Here is a 21,316-nt window from a genome sequence, read left to right as displayed (position 1 = left end):
GGGAACTCATCTGGTGACACGACACGAATTTAGAGTTCGACATGCTCAAATTGGGTGTAGTTCCGTAGACGGGCTTATGGCTTTTTCTAATTAGCCGGAGTGTTCAGAAGTAAAATAATGCACTGAAGTGAGAGAAGACCATATAGCGAATATAAAAAAAAGAGAATTACAAGAATTTATGGTCTAGAAGTTATTTTATATGCATCTGAATAACCCCATCTGATGCACTTGTAGCGCTGGGGAAACACGGGAGTGCTAAGCCTAACGGATTCGAAAGTTGCCATCTTACGAAAGGTAGGGGGCTAAATCCCCTCACTTTAAGGTTAGGTTAAGTTAGGTTCTACCTGGGATGGGCATAAATACATTTTTGAGTATTTAAATATAAATACAAAATACTTTGTTGACAGGGGTATTTAAATACTCTTCATAAATAGTTTTCAACATGAGTATTTAAATACAAAATATAAATACTGTATTTAAATACCGTAACTACTACCATAAATACTGTGAGGAAGATGTCATCTGGAATCATAGAAATAATTGTGATCATAAGGACAAATCAGCGAGAAAGAATAACATTTATTTGTTAGATTATCATGGCGATTTTAATATTAGAAATTTCTCGAAGACTGCTTCTTTTAGGCATCTTCTGTTCGGCCGTACAATCAGATTCGCAAAGGAGAACAGCATCTCCACAGGTGCCGATGAACAAATGCTTGTATTAAATTTGACGAAGATGCTTCGTAGAACAATGCAATAGGGTAGTCACGACCGTTGTCCGCAACAACAGTGAAAAACTCGCCATCTAAAATGGTTTGTCGCATGCGCATTCTAGCGCAAACCCGGCATAATTGCGCCCCAAACTCGCCATTCTTCCCGAAAGGTCAAATGCAGGGCAACTTTAAGATATGAGTCAGTATATTCTGTACTTAAGAGTATTTATAAAGTATTTACAAGAATAAATACCCGAAAATTGGTATTTAAATATAATTATAAATACATTTTTCAAGTCTGTATTTAAATACAAAATATAAATACATGTATTTATATTTTAAATAGTATTTTAATTACAATGTATTTAAATACTGCCCATCCCTGGCCGTTCTACAGATTGGGGAGGCCCCCCTTCCCCCCCCCCCCCTCCCAGGCACGCACTAGGCGGTGCGGGCGTCGAGACTGTGCCTCGGGTTAGATCAGAAAGTCCTCATCCAAGATGGCGGATTGCCTCGAGGAAACGAGCGATAAAATTTAATTTTTGTATGTTTGGTACGTTAAACGACGTTGATTTTTGTTTCATTTCATCCGTAATTATCTCATCTTTCTAGTAAAATCATCCGTTATTTGATGTCTACTTCCGTTTGTTTAAAAAAGCCATAAGCCCGGCTACGGAACTACATCCCTCAAATTCGACAGGCGAGCAGCAGAACAAATCATTAACTGCAGTGTCAACAGAATCCTGATAGCCGGCGGTGAATACAGTAAACGACTCGTCCAGACTCTGTACTCTCGTTCCCAGCCCACCGCAAAAAGCCTCACGCCCACGACCTACTAGATTATAACGACCATGTCGTGCGTACCCCTTCCCAGAGCGGCATTTTTGGAAGCTAGCGGTGGCGCTTCCCATCGTCCCAGTTATTGCTTCCTCAACTTCTGCAATTGAATACTTTATACTTCAGCTTACCTTAGTGTTTTTGAACAAGCGGTGGACGTTCCACAGATGTTTCATTCTGAGATTATTATCATCATTCTACGCGTTTTCATAGGAGCTATCGCTGTCGTCTGCTACGGTAGTCGTACATACGATTCTTCGCGTACAGAATTAAAATTTCCATCGTCCAATCGTGGCGTGCAGATGAGTAGTGCCCCTGGCGGATCGTGCGGACAGGCTCCTCATAGGGGTTGCTGATTGTGACATGGTCGTTATAATAGTAGGTCGTGCTCACGCCTCACCCTGCGGGGAACTATTTTGAGGCGCGGAAGCCAAAAGCCTTCGTTGCTCTGAGGCTGTCGTGCCTGTCGATCAATCAGAGACGATTTTGTTTGAAAGTTTGAATCTGAAGCGTTTGTACCGCAAAAGTTGATTTTTACGGCTTTATCTTTACACCGTGGATTTTTTCGTGATTTATTTCGAGGATTGTAAACCAGAGTGATCCCCTATTGGCAGTGTCTAGGGAACCGCGAACTGCCGCGGCGGTCTCCCCCCTTTGCTCGGGTGACCCGGGTGACCTCCTTTCGTCCGCCATCTTGAAAGTTCGGGGCGCCACCTGTAGTTCATTGGAATGGCGAATGCACGTTTTCGAAGCCGCAGTACTTCAGAACGTGGTTTTCCACCAGTACGAAACCCGTAGAGCGCATGTAACTTATGGTCGAGCCACCTGTCTTTCCTCGTCAAAAAACGTCTCGGAACCGCGGACGCCATCGTAGCAAGCACGCAGCAAAAGAAGAGAAAAAGCTTGAAGACGAGAGAACGATGTGGAGAGGGAGCAACCTCCTCTACTTCTCGCGAGCTGCTTCCGCTCTTTCGAAGTCACGTGCCTTGCAACGCGCGCATCTAATGTCTAATCCCCCGCAGTCATGCGCAGATAAACGCACTGCGTCCTCACTTTAGCGGGCACGGAGGCGAAGGCTCTTGGAAATGCCAATGTAATTTGTTTTCAGTGAAATGGTGCGGTCTTGCTTTCTAATTTTCACGCGTTTTACCTGCCGCCGGGAGAATTCCGATCGCTATATGCGAGCAAGCGCTTTCGCGGCGATCGTTATATCGATGTTTTGTTTGCATGTAGTTCAATGGGAGAGCTTACGGGAACCAACAATTCGATCGCAATATCGGAGTTATCGTTCTATCGAAGATCGTAATAAACGGGCTCGACATATACCTCGTGTACCTCGATCGTATACCTCTTGATCTGGCTACCTTGGGATTGACGAGTTGAAAGATGTTTAGAATTGACCTCACTTCCCGATGTTACAACAAAATCAATGATTAGGCGTCCCGCATTTTGAACGGTTGATGGTGCATTACGTCAAAATGACGTATGGCTATTGTCACCAGGGCGTCGTAGGGCGGGGCATGAGCGCGGAAGAGTGCAGTGAATATTCGGTTGGTTTGGAGCCATTATTTACCTTTTTGCGACAAAATTGTTTGCTAAACGTCACTGTAGGGACCAAATTACACTGCATTAGAAAAAAAGTGCACTTGGCGTACCTGTTTATTGCCCCTTTAGGACTATTTTTTAAGCATGATAAATATAGGTGAGAATGAGGGCACATCAGCGTAATTTGGGTACTTGTACGTCAAAATTTAGTGTCGCTGCAGTTAGCAGGTAAACTATAGGTATGCCTGCAGCGAGTCCATAGGGATGATGCTGTAATACCCGCTATGCGCACCCTAGATGCAGGGGAGAATACGCGTGCGCGCACCTTGTCGTATGACCCATACGTACAGCCTGCAACAATAGCCTGCCTTGAGGAATCAGCCAGAAAAGTAAGCTTTCCTGCAGTAGAACTTTCATTTAGGATTGTATGCGCAGAAAAACCTATCTTGTAGTACCCAACTTACACACAGTTTTATTTTTTTGTGCACTCCCACAGCAGTGGAGATGTAACAGGTATGAAATCAAACATTTTATTGAAGGGTACAAGGTAGTCCAACATATGTCAATAGTGTGCGCTTTGCAGATTGCAGCTGATAATCATCCTTCCTCTCAATTGTCAGATGCAAGGGTGGTTCAAGGATGACCGAGGCTTGTATTTCTTTAAATACAACGGAAGTTTCAGGTAGCACCAAACGACGCAAATTGTCCAACGAACTCACCGTGTGCATCTACGTATACACTCTCTGATACCTTTGGCGAAGAAAGACGTCACTGTGGTTGCAGCTACTGCGGGACATTTTCTGGAGGGCTTTATCTGCTGCCAAACGTCTTTCCCCGAAGGTTCACCCTAAAGTGCTCAAACAAATGGTAGTCGCCTGGGGCTAAATCCGGGATGTAAAAGGTTGACAGTTGCGACGCAATACACAAAGGACAAGACAGACGACGCCGCACAATGTAAAAGGCACGGGGAAAAACCTCCGAGTGCATTTTGGGCAGGGTTGCTACTGTCAAATTCGCCATGTGAGGCCGGACATTGTCATAAAGAAGAATGACTCTCTGGGACAATGTCCCAGGCTTTTTCTTGCTAGTTGCGTTTTGCACGGCACCCTGGGCAGTAGAAGGTAGCGGTAGTACTGTGCATTAATTGTTACCCCTTGCCCCAAGAAGTCCACAAGGATGACACCCCACATGGCCCAGACAACAGTCACCATGGACTTCCGTTTGGCCAGCATCATCTTGCTTTTCTTTGGCGGCACGGAAGCCAGATGTCGCTACTCCATGTTGCTGCTTCTTGCCTCTGGAATGAAATGATACTCTTCCCCTTGACATCGTTTCTTCCCCGTACTGTGGCTGTGAAATTTGCAGAATCTCAGCTTGTTTGACGTTCTCCTTCGTGGAAGGAACGTGATAACGGGAACGTGATAACGGGATAAAAGGAACGTGATAATGCGTCACTGTACCACAGCTACAGACCATTCACTGACCGCCGCCACGATACACACTGTATGCTGCCTGTTGTCCTGCTGCACGTGCCGCAGACCCGGAGGTTTTATACAATTACATTTCCTCGCTGATTTTTCGCGAGCAAAAGTATCGGTCAACCTTTAACGAACCTTGTAGTTAAATACTAAAGTGCAACTGCTAAGTTGATGTATACACAAGCGAATATTTTGAGCTGACAATGTGACCTAAATGCACTTGTTGATAATGAATTGTGGTTTCTATTTATTTCGTTAGCAACGTAGCGGACTCAGGAGGGATAGAAAGAGACTCTGATGTCGTTACGATGCCCGAACAATATCCGCTGGATGTCTTGTGGTACGACATGGGATATGGGAATGGAGCCAGAATGCGCAGAAAATGTGTCATCTTCAACTTCTGGGTGAGATATTTCACTTTTTGCTAAAATGTCAGTCATCATCACCACGAGACATTTATCATGCAATAGTTACCAGATATGAGTGCTGTGCGATACAAAAAAAAAAAAAAAAAAAGAAAAAAGAAAGAAAGAAAGAGTATCATTGTGTACAGATCAGATAATTTGGGGCAGGCCTCTCTTATCTGCTCTATGCTTTCCGATGTCTGTTACATTTCTTTTTGGTTTCAATTATATATCTTTCATTGTTACTTCTGTATACACAGGATGTTTCACTTCACGTGAAAAGAAATCGTGCTCGAAAATTTTCTTTTCGGAACACTATGGTATCAACGCTATTTACCTTGGGAGCGATCTTGTTATGACTTCTGATCACTTATCAAATTTAATTCACGAGAAATCAAATTTTCCCAATTCAGCTCAGAAATTTTCCGAGTCAATGTCACGTTCTTCATGGAAACAGGAAGCGCATGCAGGATTTACCCCACTCTAGTGCAAACTACATTCACAATTACAATGGTAATAACCAGAAAAAAAACAAAAAAAAAACAAAAACCGTCGTTCCGAAGCGCGCAAATTGCCGGCCGCTCTCACATCTACAATACATTTTAGATGAGACACAATGTCGTCAAACTGGTGCCACCCATTGTGGTTGACGGAGGAGTTGCATTAGTAAACATCGATATATGCACGTGTTTCATGCATGGATACGGAATACGGCACGGGCGTATTTGGTCATCCGGGCGGCCCTGTGTTCGATATCAGGGAGGTATTAAATAAGAAACAGGTGACCGCCTGTTCGGTATCTATTTCGGCTGTTGTATGCTGTTAGGGTGTACCCTCAATGGCAAAACATGACTCCCGGTTGTTCCGTGAACTTTTGTCTCAAGCTGTATATATGTTTCAGCTTCGTGATCTGTAATGACAATACCCAACACTGTCAGTGTGAATGTATTGGTAATCGATTAGAGAATTATGTATGTAGGATACGGATATATGTGATGAAAAAACTAATAACCAAGTCACAGCTCCTAAAGTATTCGCTACAAGGTAGGTATCCAGACGTATGAGGCGTATAGTAGAAGCTTGAGCTTTGTCTTGTACCTGACTTGACGCTGTTCTCTCCTGTCCACCTTCCAACAAGCGTGAGAATGTTGCTCTATTGCAGAAGTTTGCTGGAGGGGATGAACGAAAGGGAACCGAAAAAGACAAAGAGAGGATAAGAAAGGTGTTTGGAGAAAAGCTTGGATTTGATGTTGACGTCCATGAAAACCTCGAAAAAGAGGCGATGCTAGAAACTCTTAAAAAGTGTAAGTATTTTTGTTTCATTTTCTCGTTTTGCATCCCTTAATTCTTTTTTTTTTGCTGGTCCCATGATTCCTACAGTGGCTGGCGAGGATCATTCACGCTCATGTTGCCTCTGCTTGTTTGTGTTGAGCCATGGAAGAGATGATATCATATGTTGTTCAGACAACCAACAAATTCAACTATCCGACGTGTATGGACAGTTCGACCCGACGAACTGTAAAGGCCTGACCAATAAACCTAAACTGTTTTTCATTCAGGTAAGAGTTACGATCATATCACTCTAAATTACATTAGCACACGACTAACTCTAATTTATTCCTCAGAGCATTGTTCTTTTTTGTTTCACGATTTCCCGTGCCTCAAGCGAGAGAGCGTTCGTATTTCTAGTCGAAATTTCAATAAGCTCATGTGTAGTTAAGATTGATCCGCAGGCTGACTACAGTGGCAAAGCTGCTCATCCTACTGAAGCAATCACATTTGCTGAACATAAAAGTAGGATGTAAGTGAGCTAGTGAGAATCTGGAGATGACATTCCTTGAGACTGAGGGAAGACAAGGACGAACTCGTCCTGTTGCTTCTTGATCATCGTTGTTTTCCCTCAATCTCAACGAATGTCATATTTACCAGACATCTGTTGTTTCATTGCCACACACTCTTAAAAATGAACTTCACCGCACAGCACGCTCCTAGCCAACCATTATCTCGAGTGATATCGTTATCTGCCCTGATTTGTTGAAAACGGGAGGCGTACGCCTTTTTTGTGACAATTATGAACAGCATAATTGTCACAAAAAAGGCGTACGCCTCCAGTTTTCAACAAATCAGGGCAGATAACAATATCATTCGAGATGATGGTTGGCTAGGAGCGTGCTATGCGGTGAAACTCATTTTTAAGAGTGCACCTGCTGTTGTTTCATTAGCACTTCCACCACCACTACCACCGTGATTTGATTAGTGGTTTCGCGACATAAACCTACGAGTTTTCATGTTCATTGTATTCTTTGCCTGCGATGAATCAATTGCAAACGTGTTCTCATTGACGTTGGAAGTCGAACTTAGCGACGATACAGAAATTAGGTGTCGGGGGGGGGGACGAGTTACGTAGATATCGCTAGGACTGTTTAAGGAACAATTCTTCTGTAATTAAAGTAAATATGTCTGGCAGGAGCATTCCACACCAAAATTACTCCTCTGCGAGCCCTTCCGTTCGAAATCAAGATATTTCCAGAGCGATCCGTATTTCGTCGCGACAACCGGCAGTGGAGGCACTCGAAAGATACATCTCGTGAAGAATGGCCTGAGATTACTGCTTCACACATATATTATATTATGCACCATCCTGTCTAAATATATCTTCACGTTCACAAAATCATAGCAGAGAACATCAGGCGCCGTTCACACGGAGAAGACCAAGTGTCCGCATGTGTACTAAACTCTTACGGCGGTGTAACACCCTCCGCACTTTGCCAATTTCGCCCGACAGATGGAGCACAGAAGGATCTAATTGATAACCTAGTGTTTACTGCGGAGGCTCCTGGTACAGCGCCTGGAACGGCGCCACCTGAACCTACTACTGGTGCAGACGGTTGCATGTTACATTACGTGACAGATCCACCACATCAGTGGAAGGGATTACAAGTCACTCTTTTCCTCTTGCTTTGTTGTTTTACCTTTGCCCTCTAGATTGCCTTTTCCCCTTGCGAACAGCGTCAGCGTGTTATCTGTTATTTGTGCGAGTGATAGCAGACACAGCGACGATTTCATTCAACATAGACACACAAACACATGAAATGCTTCCGCCACCGGTTGTGGAACTGCCGAGAAATGAAAAAGAGAGAGAGAGAAGAAAAAACAGTAACTGATTGCGCAGACCTTCTACATGAATTTGAAAAACAGTCACTGACCTATTGAGAAAGCAATGGAGTGGTATGGCTTGCGGATGACCCAACGAATTCATGAATAAATTTATGGCAAGCTCACATGTGCTTCTGTGTATTCGGAATCGTCGGAATCATTTCGTGAACACGAAAATTACTACACCATCGTCAGCCCCATCTCATCAGTGCACTGCGCTGAAAACTATTGTGGACTGTTCTACAACAGTGCTTTGTCACTAGTACATCTAAAGCTGTATTTTGGGTTCAACTTGATCGGTAAAGACGAGCCAGTTGTGTAGTTCGCCTTGAACTGACCCACTCCCCAACGTGCGAAATACATAAAAGGCCCTTGTGACGTAACCTTTATCAGTCCCAGCGGGTGCATATTCCAAATGGACTGACCCACTCCCCAACCTGTGAAATACGTAAAAGGCTTTTCTGAGCTAACCTTTATCAGTCCCGACAGGTGCATATTCTACATGAACTGACCCACCCCCAACGTACAAAATACGTGAAAGGCTCTTGTGACCTAACCTTTATCAGTCCCGAGGGGTGCATATTCTACATGAACTGACCCACTCCCCAACGTGCGAAATGCGTAAAAGGCTCTTGTGACCTAACCTTTATCAGTCCCAGCGGGTACATATTTCAAATGTACTGACCCACCCCACAACGTGCGAAATACGTAAAAGGCTCTTGTGACCTAAGCTTTATCAGTCCCGGCGGGTGCATATTCTGCATGAACTGACCCACCCCCAACGTGCAAAATACGTAAAAGGCTCTTGTGACCTAACCTTTATCAGTCCCGGAGGGTGCATATTCCAAATGGACGGACCCGCTCCCCAACGTGTAAAATACGTGAAAGGCTCTTGTGACCTAACCTTTATCAGTCCTGGTGGGTGCATATTCTACATGAACTGACCCCCCCAACGTGCAAAATACGTAAAAGGCACTTGTGACCTAACCTTTATCAGTCCCAGCGGGTGCATATTCCAAATGTACTGACCCACTCTCCAACGTGCGAAATACGTAAAAGGCTCTTGTGACCTAACCTTTATCAGTCCCAGCGGGTGCATATTCCAAATGTACTGACCCACTCCCCAACGTGCAAAATATGTAAAAGGCTCTTGTGACCGAACCTTTATCAGTCCCGGCGTGTGCATATTCCAAATGGACTGACCCACTCCCCAACGTGCAAAATATGTAAAAGGCTCTTGTGACCTAACCTTTATCAGTCCTGACGGGTGCATATTCCAAATGGAATGACCCACCCCAAACGTGCAAAATACGTAAAGAGCTCTTGTGACCTAACCTTTATCAGTCCCGGCGGGTGCATATTCCAAATGGACTGACCCACTCCCCAACGTGCAAAATACGTAAAGAGCTCTTGTGACCTAACCTTTATCAGTTCCGGCGGGTGCATATTCCAAATGGACTGACGCACTCCCAAACGTGCAAAATACGTAAAAGGCTCCTGTGACCTAACCTTTATCAGTCCCGGAGGGTGCATATTCCAAATGGACTGACCCACTCCCCAACGTGCGAAATACGTAAAAGGCTTTTCTGACCTAACCTTTATCAGTCCCGACGGGTGCATATTCTACATGAACTGACCCACCCCCCAACGTACAAAATACGTGAAAGGCTCTTGTGACCTAACCTTTATCAGTCCCGAGGGGTGCATATTCTACATGAACTGACCCACTCCCCAACGTGCGAAATGCGTAAAAGGCTCTTGTGACCTAACCTTTATCAATCCCAACAGGTGCATATTCTACATGAGCTGACCCACCCCCAATGTGCAAAATATGTAAAAGGCTCTTGTGACCTAACCTTTATCAGTCCCGACGGGTGCATATTCTACATGAACTGACCCACTCCCTAACGTGCGAGATATGAAAAAGGCTTTTCTGACCTAACCTTTATCAGTCCCGACGGGTGCATATTCTACGTGAACTGACCCACCCCAAGGTGCAAAATACGTAAAAGGCTCTTGTGACCTAACTTTTATGAGTCCTGACGGGTGCATATTCTACATGAACTGGCCCACTCTCCGACGTGCGAAATGCGTAAAAGGCTCTTATGACCTAACCTTTATCAGTTCCAGGGGGTGCATATTCCAAATGCACTGACCCGCTCCCCAACGTGCAAAATATGTAAAAGGCTCTTGTGACCTAACCTTTATCAGTTCCGGGGGTGCATATTTCAAATGCACTGACCCGCTCCCCAACGTGCAAAATATGTAAAAGGCTCTTGTGACCTAACCTTTATCAGTCCTGGCGGGTGCATATTCTACATGAACTGACCCACCCCCAACGTGCAAAATACGTAAAAGGCTCTTGTGACCTAACCTTTATCAGTTCCGGCAGGTGCAGATTCCAAATGGACTGACCCGCTCCCCAACGTGTAAAATACGTGAAAGGCTCTTGTGACCTAACCTTTATCAGTCTTCGCGGGTGCATATTCTACATGAACTGACCCACCCCAACGTGCAAGATACGTAAAAGGCACTTGTGACCCAACCTTTATCAGTCCCAGCGTGTGCATATTCCAAATGTACTGACCCACTCTCCAACGTGCGAAATACGTAAAAGGCTCTTGTGACCTAACCTTTATCAGTCCCAGCGGGTGCATATTCCAAGTGTACTGACCCACTCCCAAACGTGCGAAATACGTAAAGAGCTCTTGTGACCTAACCTTTATCAGTCCCGGCGGGTGCATATTCCAAATGGACTGACCCACCCCCCAACATGCAAAATACGTAAAAGGCTCTTGTGACCTAACCGTTATCAGTCCCGACGGGTGCATATTCTACATGAACTGACCCACTCCCCAACGTGCGAAATGCGTGAAAGGCCCTTGTGACCTAAGCTTTATCAGTCCCGACGGGTGCATATTCTACATGAACTGACCCACTTCCCAACGTGCAAAATACAGAAAAGGCTCTTGTGACCTAACCTTTATCAGTTCCGGCAGGTGCAGATTCCAAATGGACTGACCCGCTCCCCAACGTGTAAAATACGTGAAAGGCTCTTGTGACCTAACCTTTATCAGTCTTGGCGGGTGCATATTCTACATGAACTGACCCACCCCAACGTGCAAGATACGTAAAAGGCACTTGTGACCCAACCTTTATCAGTCCCAGCGGGTGCATATTCCAAATGTACTGACCCACTCTCCAACGTGCGAAATAAGTAAAAGGCTCTTGTGACCTAACCTTTATCAGTCCCAGTGGGTGCATATTCCAAGTGTACTGACCCACTCCCAAACGTGCAAAATACGTAAAGAGCTCTTGTGACCTAACCTTTATCAGTCCCGGCGGGTGCATATTCCAAATGGACTGACCCACCCCCAAACGGGCAAAATACGTAAAGAGCTCTTGTGACCCAACCTTTATCAGTCCCAGCAGGTGCATATTCCAAATGTACTGACCCACTCTCCAACGTGCGAAATACGTAAAAGGCTCTTGTGACCTAAGCTTTATCAGTCCCGGCGGGTGCATATTCTGCATGAACTGACCCACCCCCAACGTGCAAAATACGTAAAAGGCTCTTGTGACCTAACCTTTATCAGTCACGGCGGGTGCATATTCCATACGGACTGACCCACTCCCCAACGTGCAAAATACGTAAAAGGCTCTTGTGACCTAACCTTTACCAGTCCCGGCGGGTGCATATTCCAAATGGACTGACCCACTCCACAACGTGCGAAATACGTAAAAAGGTTTTCTGACCTAACCTTTATCAGTCACGACGGGTGCATATTCTACATGAACTGACCCACCCCCAACGTGCAAAATACGTAAAAGGCTCTTGTGACCTAACCTTTATCAGTCCCGGAGGGTGCATATTCCAAATGGACTGACCCACCCCCCAACATGCAAATTACGTAAAAGGCTCTTGTGACCTAACCGTTATCAGTCCCGACGGGTGCATATTCTACATGAACTGACCCACTCCCCAACGTGCGAAATGCGTGAAAGGCCCTTGTGACCTAAGCTTTATCAGTCCCGACGGGTGCATATTCTACATGAACTGACCCGCTCCCCAACGTGTAAAATACGTGAAAGGCTCTTGTGACCTAACCTTTATCAGTCTTGGCGGGTGCATATTCTACATGAACTGACCCACCCCAACGTGCAAGATACGTAAAAGGCACTTGTGACCCAACCTTTATCAGTCCCAGCGGGTGCATATTCCAAATGTACTGACCCACTCTCCAACGTGCGAAATAAGTAAAAGGCTCTTGTGACCTAACCTTTATCAGTCCCAGTGGGTGCATATTCCAAGTGTACTGACCCACTCCCAAACGTGCGAAATACGTAAAAGGCTCTTGTGACCTAACCTTTATCAGTCCCAGCGGGTGCATATTCCAAGTGTACTGACCCACTCCCAAACGTGCAAAATACGTAAAGAGCTCTTGTGACGTAACCTTTATCAGTCCCGGCGGGTGCATATTCTACATGAACTGACCCACCCCAACGTGCAAGATACGTAAAAGGCACTTGTGACCCAACCTTTATCAGTCCCAGCGGGTGCATATTCCAAATGTACTGACCCACTCTCCAACGTGCGAAATACGTAAAAGGCTCTTGTGACCTAACCTTTATCAGTCCCAGCGGGTGCATATTCCAATTGTACTGACCCACTCCCAAACGTGCAAAATACGTAAAGAGCTCTTGTGACCTAACCTTTATCAGTCCCGGCAGGTGCATATTCCAAATGGACTGACCCACCCCCAAACGGGCAAAATACGTAAAGAGCTCTTGTGACCCAACCTTTATCAGTCCCAGCGGGTGCATATTCCAAATGTACTGACCCACTCTCCAACGTGCGAAATACGTAAAAGGCTCTTGTGACCTAACCTTTATCAGTCCCAGCGGGTGCATATTCCAAGTGTACTGACCCACTCCCAAACGTGCAAAATACGTAAAGAGCTCTTGTGACGTAACCTTTATCAGTCCCGGCGGGTGCATATTCTACATGAACTGACCCACCCCCAACATGCAAAATACGTAAAAGGCTCTTGTGACCTAACCGTTATCAGTCCCGACGGGTGCATATTCTACATGAACTGACCCACTCCCCAACGTGCGAAATGCGTGAAAGGCCCTTGTGACCTAAGCTTTATCAGTCCCGACGGGTGCATATTCTACATGAACTGACCCACTTCCCAACATGCAAAATACAGAAAAGGCTCTTGTGACCTAACCTTTATCAGTCCCGACGGGTGCATATTCTACATGAAGCCGAGACATGCTATTTCGGGATTATGCTGAAACGGCCGCCGTGACGCAGGGCTGCTGCACGCACATGCGCGTGTACAAAATGCGATTTGAAAACATTGTCGACCAATCGGAGCGCACACACAGTCTGGGCCAATAAGCTTACAGCGTTGTAGTTTTGCGCAGTGGTACATGTTCTACAGCCGTGTCCCCGGGTACCTCAGGAGGACTGCCGTGGCTTCGTCAAGTCGCTCGCTGTGTCTCCGTGGGGCAGCTCCGTTTAAATTCGTTCCCAGGAATACTCCTTGTATAACGAAGGTGAAATTTTGGTTCTAGACTCAGAAAACTGTTTTCTTTCGCCATCACCGCCACGTTGTTTTTAGTGGGTACAGTGGCAGGGCACTTCGGGAGAAGTCGGGCTGTATATTCCCATCATGATTCAGTCGATTGTTCAGAAGGACTTGTGGAAGACAAGCTCGGAAATGCTCACACCAACTTCAATGCAAAGTTCAATGAAACAGCGCGCTGGATGCCAAGCTCGTCGTAATTCGCACTTCCACTTTTCATTCAGGGGCTTGTTGGATTAGCGTAGTCACAAATCATAAGGCAGGTGCCGAGTACCATGTGCTTCTTCTTTTACATGTTGTAATACCAACGTTTTTACTTAGAAATGTCATTTCATGCAGATAACTCATGCTGTAAGTGTTGCATGATCACGTGATACATTCAGACGGCACCCTGAACTGTGATTGGCTGGGCGTTTGGTGTCACGCAATGCATATCGGCAGACGAGTTTCCTGTATATTGCACGGTTCCTCCATGTGACGCTAGCAGACCAACGAACTCCGGTGTTTAAAATTAGATTTTACAGAAACTGCAAGATTTTAACACATGCGTTTTTGGATGTGGAGTAGTTTTTGCATTCATAATCGACTTTCTAGTGAGGGACCCTTTAGTACGCCCCGAAAAGTGAAAAATAATGGAGGCTTAGGACTTGGCAGTATCGAATGTTGGCTGTTCTGTTTCAGTAATGCAGAATTCTGCTTTCTTTCCAGGCTTGCCGGGGTGGTGAGAAAGACACAGGCGTTCAATATGATGGTACAGTTGATAGTGACGCATGGAGCTTCACAAGAACGGTTCCCAGATATGCTGATTTCTTTGTGTTCTACGCCACATGCCCCGGTATTGTAATTGCATTTATTTGAAGCGTGGAAAATACGATACCAAATACAATGGAAAAATAATAGAATGTCAATCAGCTACGGAGCTATTATTCAGAATCTAAGACTAATGTTATTGTGCTGGGGATACAGACAGTGATCATGTGTTTTGGCACGCCTCAATGAAGCTACAGGTTTAGTACAGCGCCTCTCAGGGCACCGACTACATAATACAAATGTAGATATACCTGAGCAGAACCTCTTAGCTCTACCCTTTATTTCCTTACCACATATGTGAAACATAACTCCCCGCTACACTCCCCACATACAAACAAAGCCACAGGAACAAAATGTTATAAAATATGGGCATATACATAGGATTATATTGAGCTTCAAATTTTTGCCTTTTAAATAATTTATTGTTTCGTCTTCAGTGATATTTTTTATGAATGCTATGATGAGATAAAAAAAGACAAAAATACAGTTGATTAGCGTACAAGCTAACATAAAGCCTCTTAGTCAGCTGGACTCTCGCCCCTCATCCCCTATCAAAATTGCTTGGTCCCTGGCCGAATCCAGCCCACTGCGCTCAAAGCCCTTTTGGCCTTTCTGGACTCTATTAGACTTCAATCCCCACTGTGAAGGGGCTCCATATTTCATTCCGCACATCACGATCAGGGTGGAGTACCCCTCTGGCGATGAGACTCACCATTCATGTCAAGTTGTTGTTGCTGTTGATTTCATAAAGTGAAATGCATTTCATCAAGTACCTCTTATGCTATTTAGGCCCCAGTAAATGAAGGCCTTGCAAGGAACACCAATCCCGTTGAGGCGAGGACGATAGCTCGAGCTGTTTGACGACGAACATACTAACTTCCGCTCACACACACAAGTGTCGTTTATTTGCTCCCTTCACAATACACAGATCATAAAAATCTTGCTCTCCCACTAAAACACTTGAGGTTCGATATGTCATCTGGTACTTTGCAGGTGTGCTCTCGTACAGACACCCGCTTGAAGGATCCTATTTTATTCAGACTCTCTGTGAAATTTTGGAGAGAAACCACCATGTGACAGATTTCATGACTATGATGACACATGTCTGCCATTATGTAGCAGAGCAGGACATTCCCGTTTCCTCTGCGGAAGTGCACAAGCAGATGCCGAACATTAATTCTACTCTGAGGAAGAGTTTACTGTTTGCGGCTCCGGTAAGTTATGACACTGTCCTCAAAATGTAATTTCAAAAATATATCAATGCTTGGACTCATTCTTCTTGCACTTCGATGTGCTTCTTATGGCGTTTTAAAATGAGTAGGTTAGATTTTTATTATTCCGTGTTAGGGCCGCGAAGCAACTGTGGCTATCAGCGGCATGCAGATGTGGACAGATGGAGAGAGGACAGCAGCAAGGAATGGGGGACAGGGGGGTTCGTAGGCATCCTGGGCCGACTTCAGGAAAAACTGTGCCGACATTCGTTTGGAAAGTCTCCGCAAAACCTAGGGAAAACCTTACACAGCGCAGCTGATGCTAGGTTTCGAACCCACCACCTCCCAGTCCTCAGCACTACTTTGGCTACCACCACCGAGTGGGACGCCTTGACCCTTTGGCCATGTCACTGGTCAAATAGTAGGTTACTTCGAAATTTAATTGATATATAATTCCTTGACAGCGTGACAGTTAATATGATTTCTAGGAATATTTCGTCCCGCAAGACACTGTATAGACATCTGATGTCGGCTAAACCATGGGAGTAGCCATTTTTGTAGCCATTTTTCACGAGCCATTTTTGTTTATAGATGTTTGTTTATAGATGTTGCCTTCTACAGTCACCAAAAGTACGCGTCTCATAAAAGGTAAAAAAAGGTTTAGGTGAAAGTGAATAACCTCTGTGATATAGCAACTAAGTCCCAACATTGAACATAAATGTAATGGCAGATGTTATATGCAGTTTGTGTGCCGTTTATTTGTATTTTCCACTACCTCAGCAATATATTGCCAACGTCAACTACTTTTTCATTGTTTGTTTACAGTAAAGATCGTCTGTAGAGAATATTATAGAAAGCGTGCTACACGTAGCGAATGCTCTTACGATTACACATGGACAGTACATTTTTTACCGAGGCCTTTCGAAAGTAATTTACTGTCTACACACCTTCTGAAGGTCATTTTGAAGAAAGTGCCGACAAGTAGTGGGCGCTCCCTGCCAGAGTGTCTCTCATTTCCAAGAAATGAGAGAGTATACATGTTACGGAAGCTCCCAAGTCGTTAACATGGATAAGTGTAAGAGTGGCCCTACTAATGGCCTCTGATGTGTTTCTGAGTACACCTAGTGTAGTAACACATCGTGTTGTTAGGGTATACGTACTTACAAATCGATTTCATTAAAACATGGAATCCGTCAAGAACTGTAGGATGAATGTCTAATGAAGCTAGCTTCGCCAAAAGATGAGCATGGGTAGCGTTCTCTAAAACGTTTTCGCAGTCCAAAAAGACATCTGTCCAACAGCTACAACCGAGAAGCCTTTGATGGACGTCTAAAAGGTCAAGTGTCTGTACACATTGTAAGTGACCCCCCGTGATAGTTCAAATGTATTTTCTACGTGTGACTGTATAATGCGCTCAATAAATTTTTGAGGGATGCATGTGAATGGGATCGGCTTGTTGTTTGACGCAACGGACTTATCCCTACTCGTAAAGGTAGGCAGATTGGCTGATTGCGAGCCTGAAGAACTCCGCCGCTTTGTAGGGCTAAGCTGAAAATTAGCCAGATAATTGCACAAATTACGGATGCTGTGTTTCTCATAATTTTGGGAGCAATGCTCTCGAGACATTGCCCAGGACTGTTACATGTATAGCAGATGTTGAAATGACTTAATGCCTTGACAATGAATGCCATAGTCTCTCTTCTGCTTTTCTTACATTCTCTTATGGTGCTGCGCATATTGACGCTTAATGTACAGGGACTTCGTTCACGGGCAAAGCAAGTTGAGGTGATACAGTTCGCGCGCCGCATGCGGTGCGATCTGCTTCTGCTACAAGAAACCCACTTTTCTTCTTTCTCCGACGTTCTTTCATGGAGGCGTGCAATGTTCAAGCATTTTTCAGTTTTGGGTCTGCCCACCAAAGCGGGGTTGTCGTTGTCGTGTTCAACAGGGCCTTGCTGCCACATAGTCTCGCACGACATGACACTGATGGGCGGGATACGTCTGTGTCATCGCGGGGCTGCTTGTTATCACTCGACCAGGCGAAAGCTTTCGATCGTGTTGAGCATGGGTACATGCTCGCTGTGCTTCAGGCGTATGCATGGGTTTCCGTCATGGATCTCTGGTGTCATTAGACGACTGTACAACCACCACCGTTGCCGCATCTTCATGCTGCACCGCTTCTCCGATGAGTTCACTGTAACCAGGGGTGTCCGACAGGGCTGCCCTCTTTCTCCCGCCTTGTTTACTTTGGTTATTGACCCTCTTCTATGAGCCATCGATACAGACGCGCGCATTCACGGCATCCCGCTTCCAATCTCTGGAACGTGGAAGGTGGCTGCTTGCGCAGATGACGTTACGGTCCTACTGCGTGATGCTGGTTCGGTTGATGAGGTCCTACGCGTCTATATGCATATGCAGTCATCTCGGGAGGTTTACTCAACTATCGGAACTCCAAACTAATGCCTCTTGGAGATTGGGCTTCCTATTCATTTCTGCCCTTCTCATGGCGCTACATCCCTTAAAATATTAGGTGTTGTGTTCGATCGTCACGGTCCTACGACCTCAAACTGGACGACTGCACTGCAAGATCTCTGCTCCAGGTGTAAAGCTTCTGATGCATACGCGCTGTCCTATCTAGAACGAGCATATTTGGCTCGGAGTGTCTTCTGTGGCCGGTTGTGGCATCTGAGCCACGTTACAGTTGCTCCTCATTCCGTAGTCATACCTGCTCATACCGCCCTTCTGTCCTTCCTTTGGAGGAAGCGGCGCGGTAGGACACTAGTTCGTACTCTGCTATGTCTTCCTCTGTCTCAGAGTGGATTGGCCCTACCTGACATAAGCCTGATGAGCAAAGGGATTGCCCTGAACACCGTCCTACGGATACTTCGTGGTGAGCCATCGCCAACGCAGGTGCCCCTAAAGTACTGGATGGGTCCATTAGCGCGAGACCTTTTGCCAGAGGCATATGATCCATCATTCCCAGCGGCGCGATCTCCGCAGCGTTTCCATGCTACTCTTCATGCTTATCATCGCAAACTGGAGTCTCTCTCTGTGTCCGTGAGTGCCCCATCACGAATGTTCCAAGCAGTTTTATGGAGCGAAGTGCAGGTCAGCGCAAACTGGATTGGACGCCTTAGTAGTAGAGAGACGGATAGAACCGAGCCGGGGGCGAAACTACGGCACCCCCCTACCCAGTGCCCTGCGCGTATTTTTCCCTGCGCGGCGCGTCCCTGTGCGTTTTTTTCCCGCGCGGTGCGTGTGCGGAGGGTTGTCCACGTAATTATCGGTGGGGGAGGGCTGCGCGTGCGCTCATCGTAGCATATTTTTCAGCCTGAACAGACTTCTTTGGCCGACTTCACATATTTTTCCGATACAACAGGTGTGCGGTTTACATGCAGAGACATGCAAAGAAGGGTCATACACAAAAAGTACAAGTCAAAATATATTTATTAATGTCATTCAAGTTGAGATATATTTATTAAAGCCAATAGTGCTGGGAATTGTGATGCCAATCAGGTGAAGGAGAAAAACCCAGCCGAAAAACCTTCACCACCTGTAACAGGGCGGTGCTCGGGTGGAGGGCTGCCGTGGTGGGCGGAGCGTGACCGGAGGGCTGCGTGCGTGCTAACCATTCCACCTGGGCTGACTTCTTTCACCATTTTCCTACTTGGGCCGACTTCATTCCCGTGACAGGTGGGCGGTGCTCAGGTGGAGGGCTGCTGTGGTGAGCGGAGCGTGACCGGAGGGCTGCGTGCGTGCTTACCCTTCACCCTGGACTGACTTCTTTCACAATTTTCCTACTTGGGCGTCGCGTGGCCGGAGGGCTGCGTGCGCGTTTACCATTCAGCCTGGGCCGCCGACTTTCGTCATTTTTCAACCTTATTATTATATTAGACATATTAGACGTTTTATAATACAATTTGTAATTTTGATTGTAATCGTATTGATTAAGAATATCTTAAATGCGCTATCAATTCTGATTCATTGGAAACTTCCACTAATAAAAATATTGTGTTTGATTTGTGATACCTATTCAATGCTAATGTATCATACCTGTAATAAGTATTGTTACGTGTATTGTGTTCCTTCTATTTCAGATTTTTGGGTAAGTTTTTCCCATTCACGCAGAGTCATAACATAATTCCTAATGACTTTAATAAATATATTTTCACATGTACTTTTGTGTATGGCTATCCTTTGCATGTAAACTGCACACCTGTTGTAGCTGAAAAAATTACGATTGAAGTCGACCCAGGCTGAAAAAATGACGAAAGTCGGCGGCCCATGCTGAAAAATGAGGAAAGTCGGCGGCCCAGGCTGAAAAAATGACGAAAGTCGGCGGCCCAGGTTGAAAAATGACGAAAGTCGGCGGCCCAGGCTGAATGGTAAACGCGCACGCAGCTCTCCGGCCACGCGACGCCCAAGTAGGAAAATTGTGAAAGAAGTCAGTCCAGGGTGAAGGGTAAGCACGCACGCAGCCCTCCGGTCACGCTCCGCTCACCACAGCAGCCGTCCACCTGAGCACCGCCCACCTGTCACGGGAATGAAGTCGGCCCAAGTAGGAAAATGGTGAAAGAAGTCAGCCCAGGTGGAATGGTTAGCACGCACGCAGCCCTCCGGTCACGCTCCGCCCACCACAGCAGCCCTCCACCCGAGCACCGCCCTGTTACAGGTGGTGAAGGTTTTTCGGCTGGGTTTTTCTCCTTCACCTGATTGGCATCACAATTCCCAGCACTATTGGCTTTAATAAATATATCTCAACTTGAATGACATTAATAAATATATTTTGACTTGTACTTTTTGTGTATGACCCTTCTTTGCATGTCTCTGCATGTAAACCGCACACCTGTTGTATCGGAAAAATATGTGAAGTCGGCCAAAGAAGTCTGTTCAGGCTGAAAAATATGCTACGATGAGCGCACGCGCAGCCCTCCCCCACCGATAATCACGTGGACAACCCTCCGCACACGCGCCGCGCGGGAAAAAAAAAACGCACAGGGACGCGCCGCGCAGGGAAAAATACGCGCAGGGCACTGGGTAGGGGGTGCCGTAGTTTCGCCCCCGGCTCGGTTCTATCCGTCTCTCTACTACTCGCCTTCAGCAGGTTAGAACAGTTTCATGGGCGTCAGCCATAGGCTCGTGGCTCCCTGCTCCCTTTCGTGACGTGGTGTGGAGCTTTGCATGGGGCATCCAACCCACGCGGGACCGCCTTCAGACATGGAACATGACCACGACGGACAATTGCCCGTACTGCAATTGTGTCGAGACGAACTACCACGTGCTTTTTGACTGTCGGATTGCAATAATTTTTTGGCAATTGGCTCGGCGGCATACGAACATCATATGCCGAGTGCCCTTACATCGTCGACAGTCCTGCCACCGGATTAGCGCACTTTTAACGGCTTGCGGTTCACAGGTTCTGTGGGCAGCGCGCTGCAAAGCTGTGGCACAGCGTCTGCGCAACATCCCTGTTTTCCTATTGGTGCGGAAATTGAGAGTTAGCGTAATCACCATCCTGCTGCACGACCTGTTCGCGCTGGGAGAGGAAGGCTTCCGGCGTCGATGGCG

The 21,316-nt window shown here is 46.0% G+C and overlaps 1 protein-coding gene across 4 annotated transcripts in view; it reads left to right on the top strand.

Annotated features, from left to right (window-relative positions):
* Positions 1-21,316, top strand: part of LOC135378895 (caspase-7-like) — a 103,975-nt gene that overhangs the window by 62,146 nt on the left and 20,513 nt on the right. For 2 of the 4 annotated variants that reach the window (XM_064612059.1, XM_064612062.1), the window contains exons 3-7: positions 4,833-4,977; positions 6,140-6,281; positions 6,358-6,536; positions 14,436-14,562; positions 15,531-15,751. In XM_064612059.1, coding sequence (XP_064468129.1) covers positions 4,833-4,977; positions 6,140-6,281; positions 6,358-6,536; positions 14,436-14,562; positions 15,531-15,751 — 814 coding nt within the window. The remainder of the gene's footprint in view (positions 1-4,832; positions 4,978-6,139; positions 6,282-6,357; positions 6,537-14,435; positions 14,563-15,530; positions 15,752-21,316) is intronic. The other 2 variants (XM_064612061.1, XM_064612060.1) reach the window with 2 other exon arrangements.

Source organism: Ornithodoros turicata, chromosome 1, assembly GCF_037126465.1.
Source record: "Ornithodoros turicata isolate Travis chromosome 1, ASM3712646v1, whole genome shotgun sequence".
Taxonomy (NCBI): domain Eukaryota; kingdom Metazoa; phylum Arthropoda; class Arachnida; order Ixodida; family Argasidae; genus Ornithodoros; species Ornithodoros turicata.
Note: the sequence above shows the minus strand (reverse complement) of the source record. Positions and strands in the feature narration are given on the sequence as shown.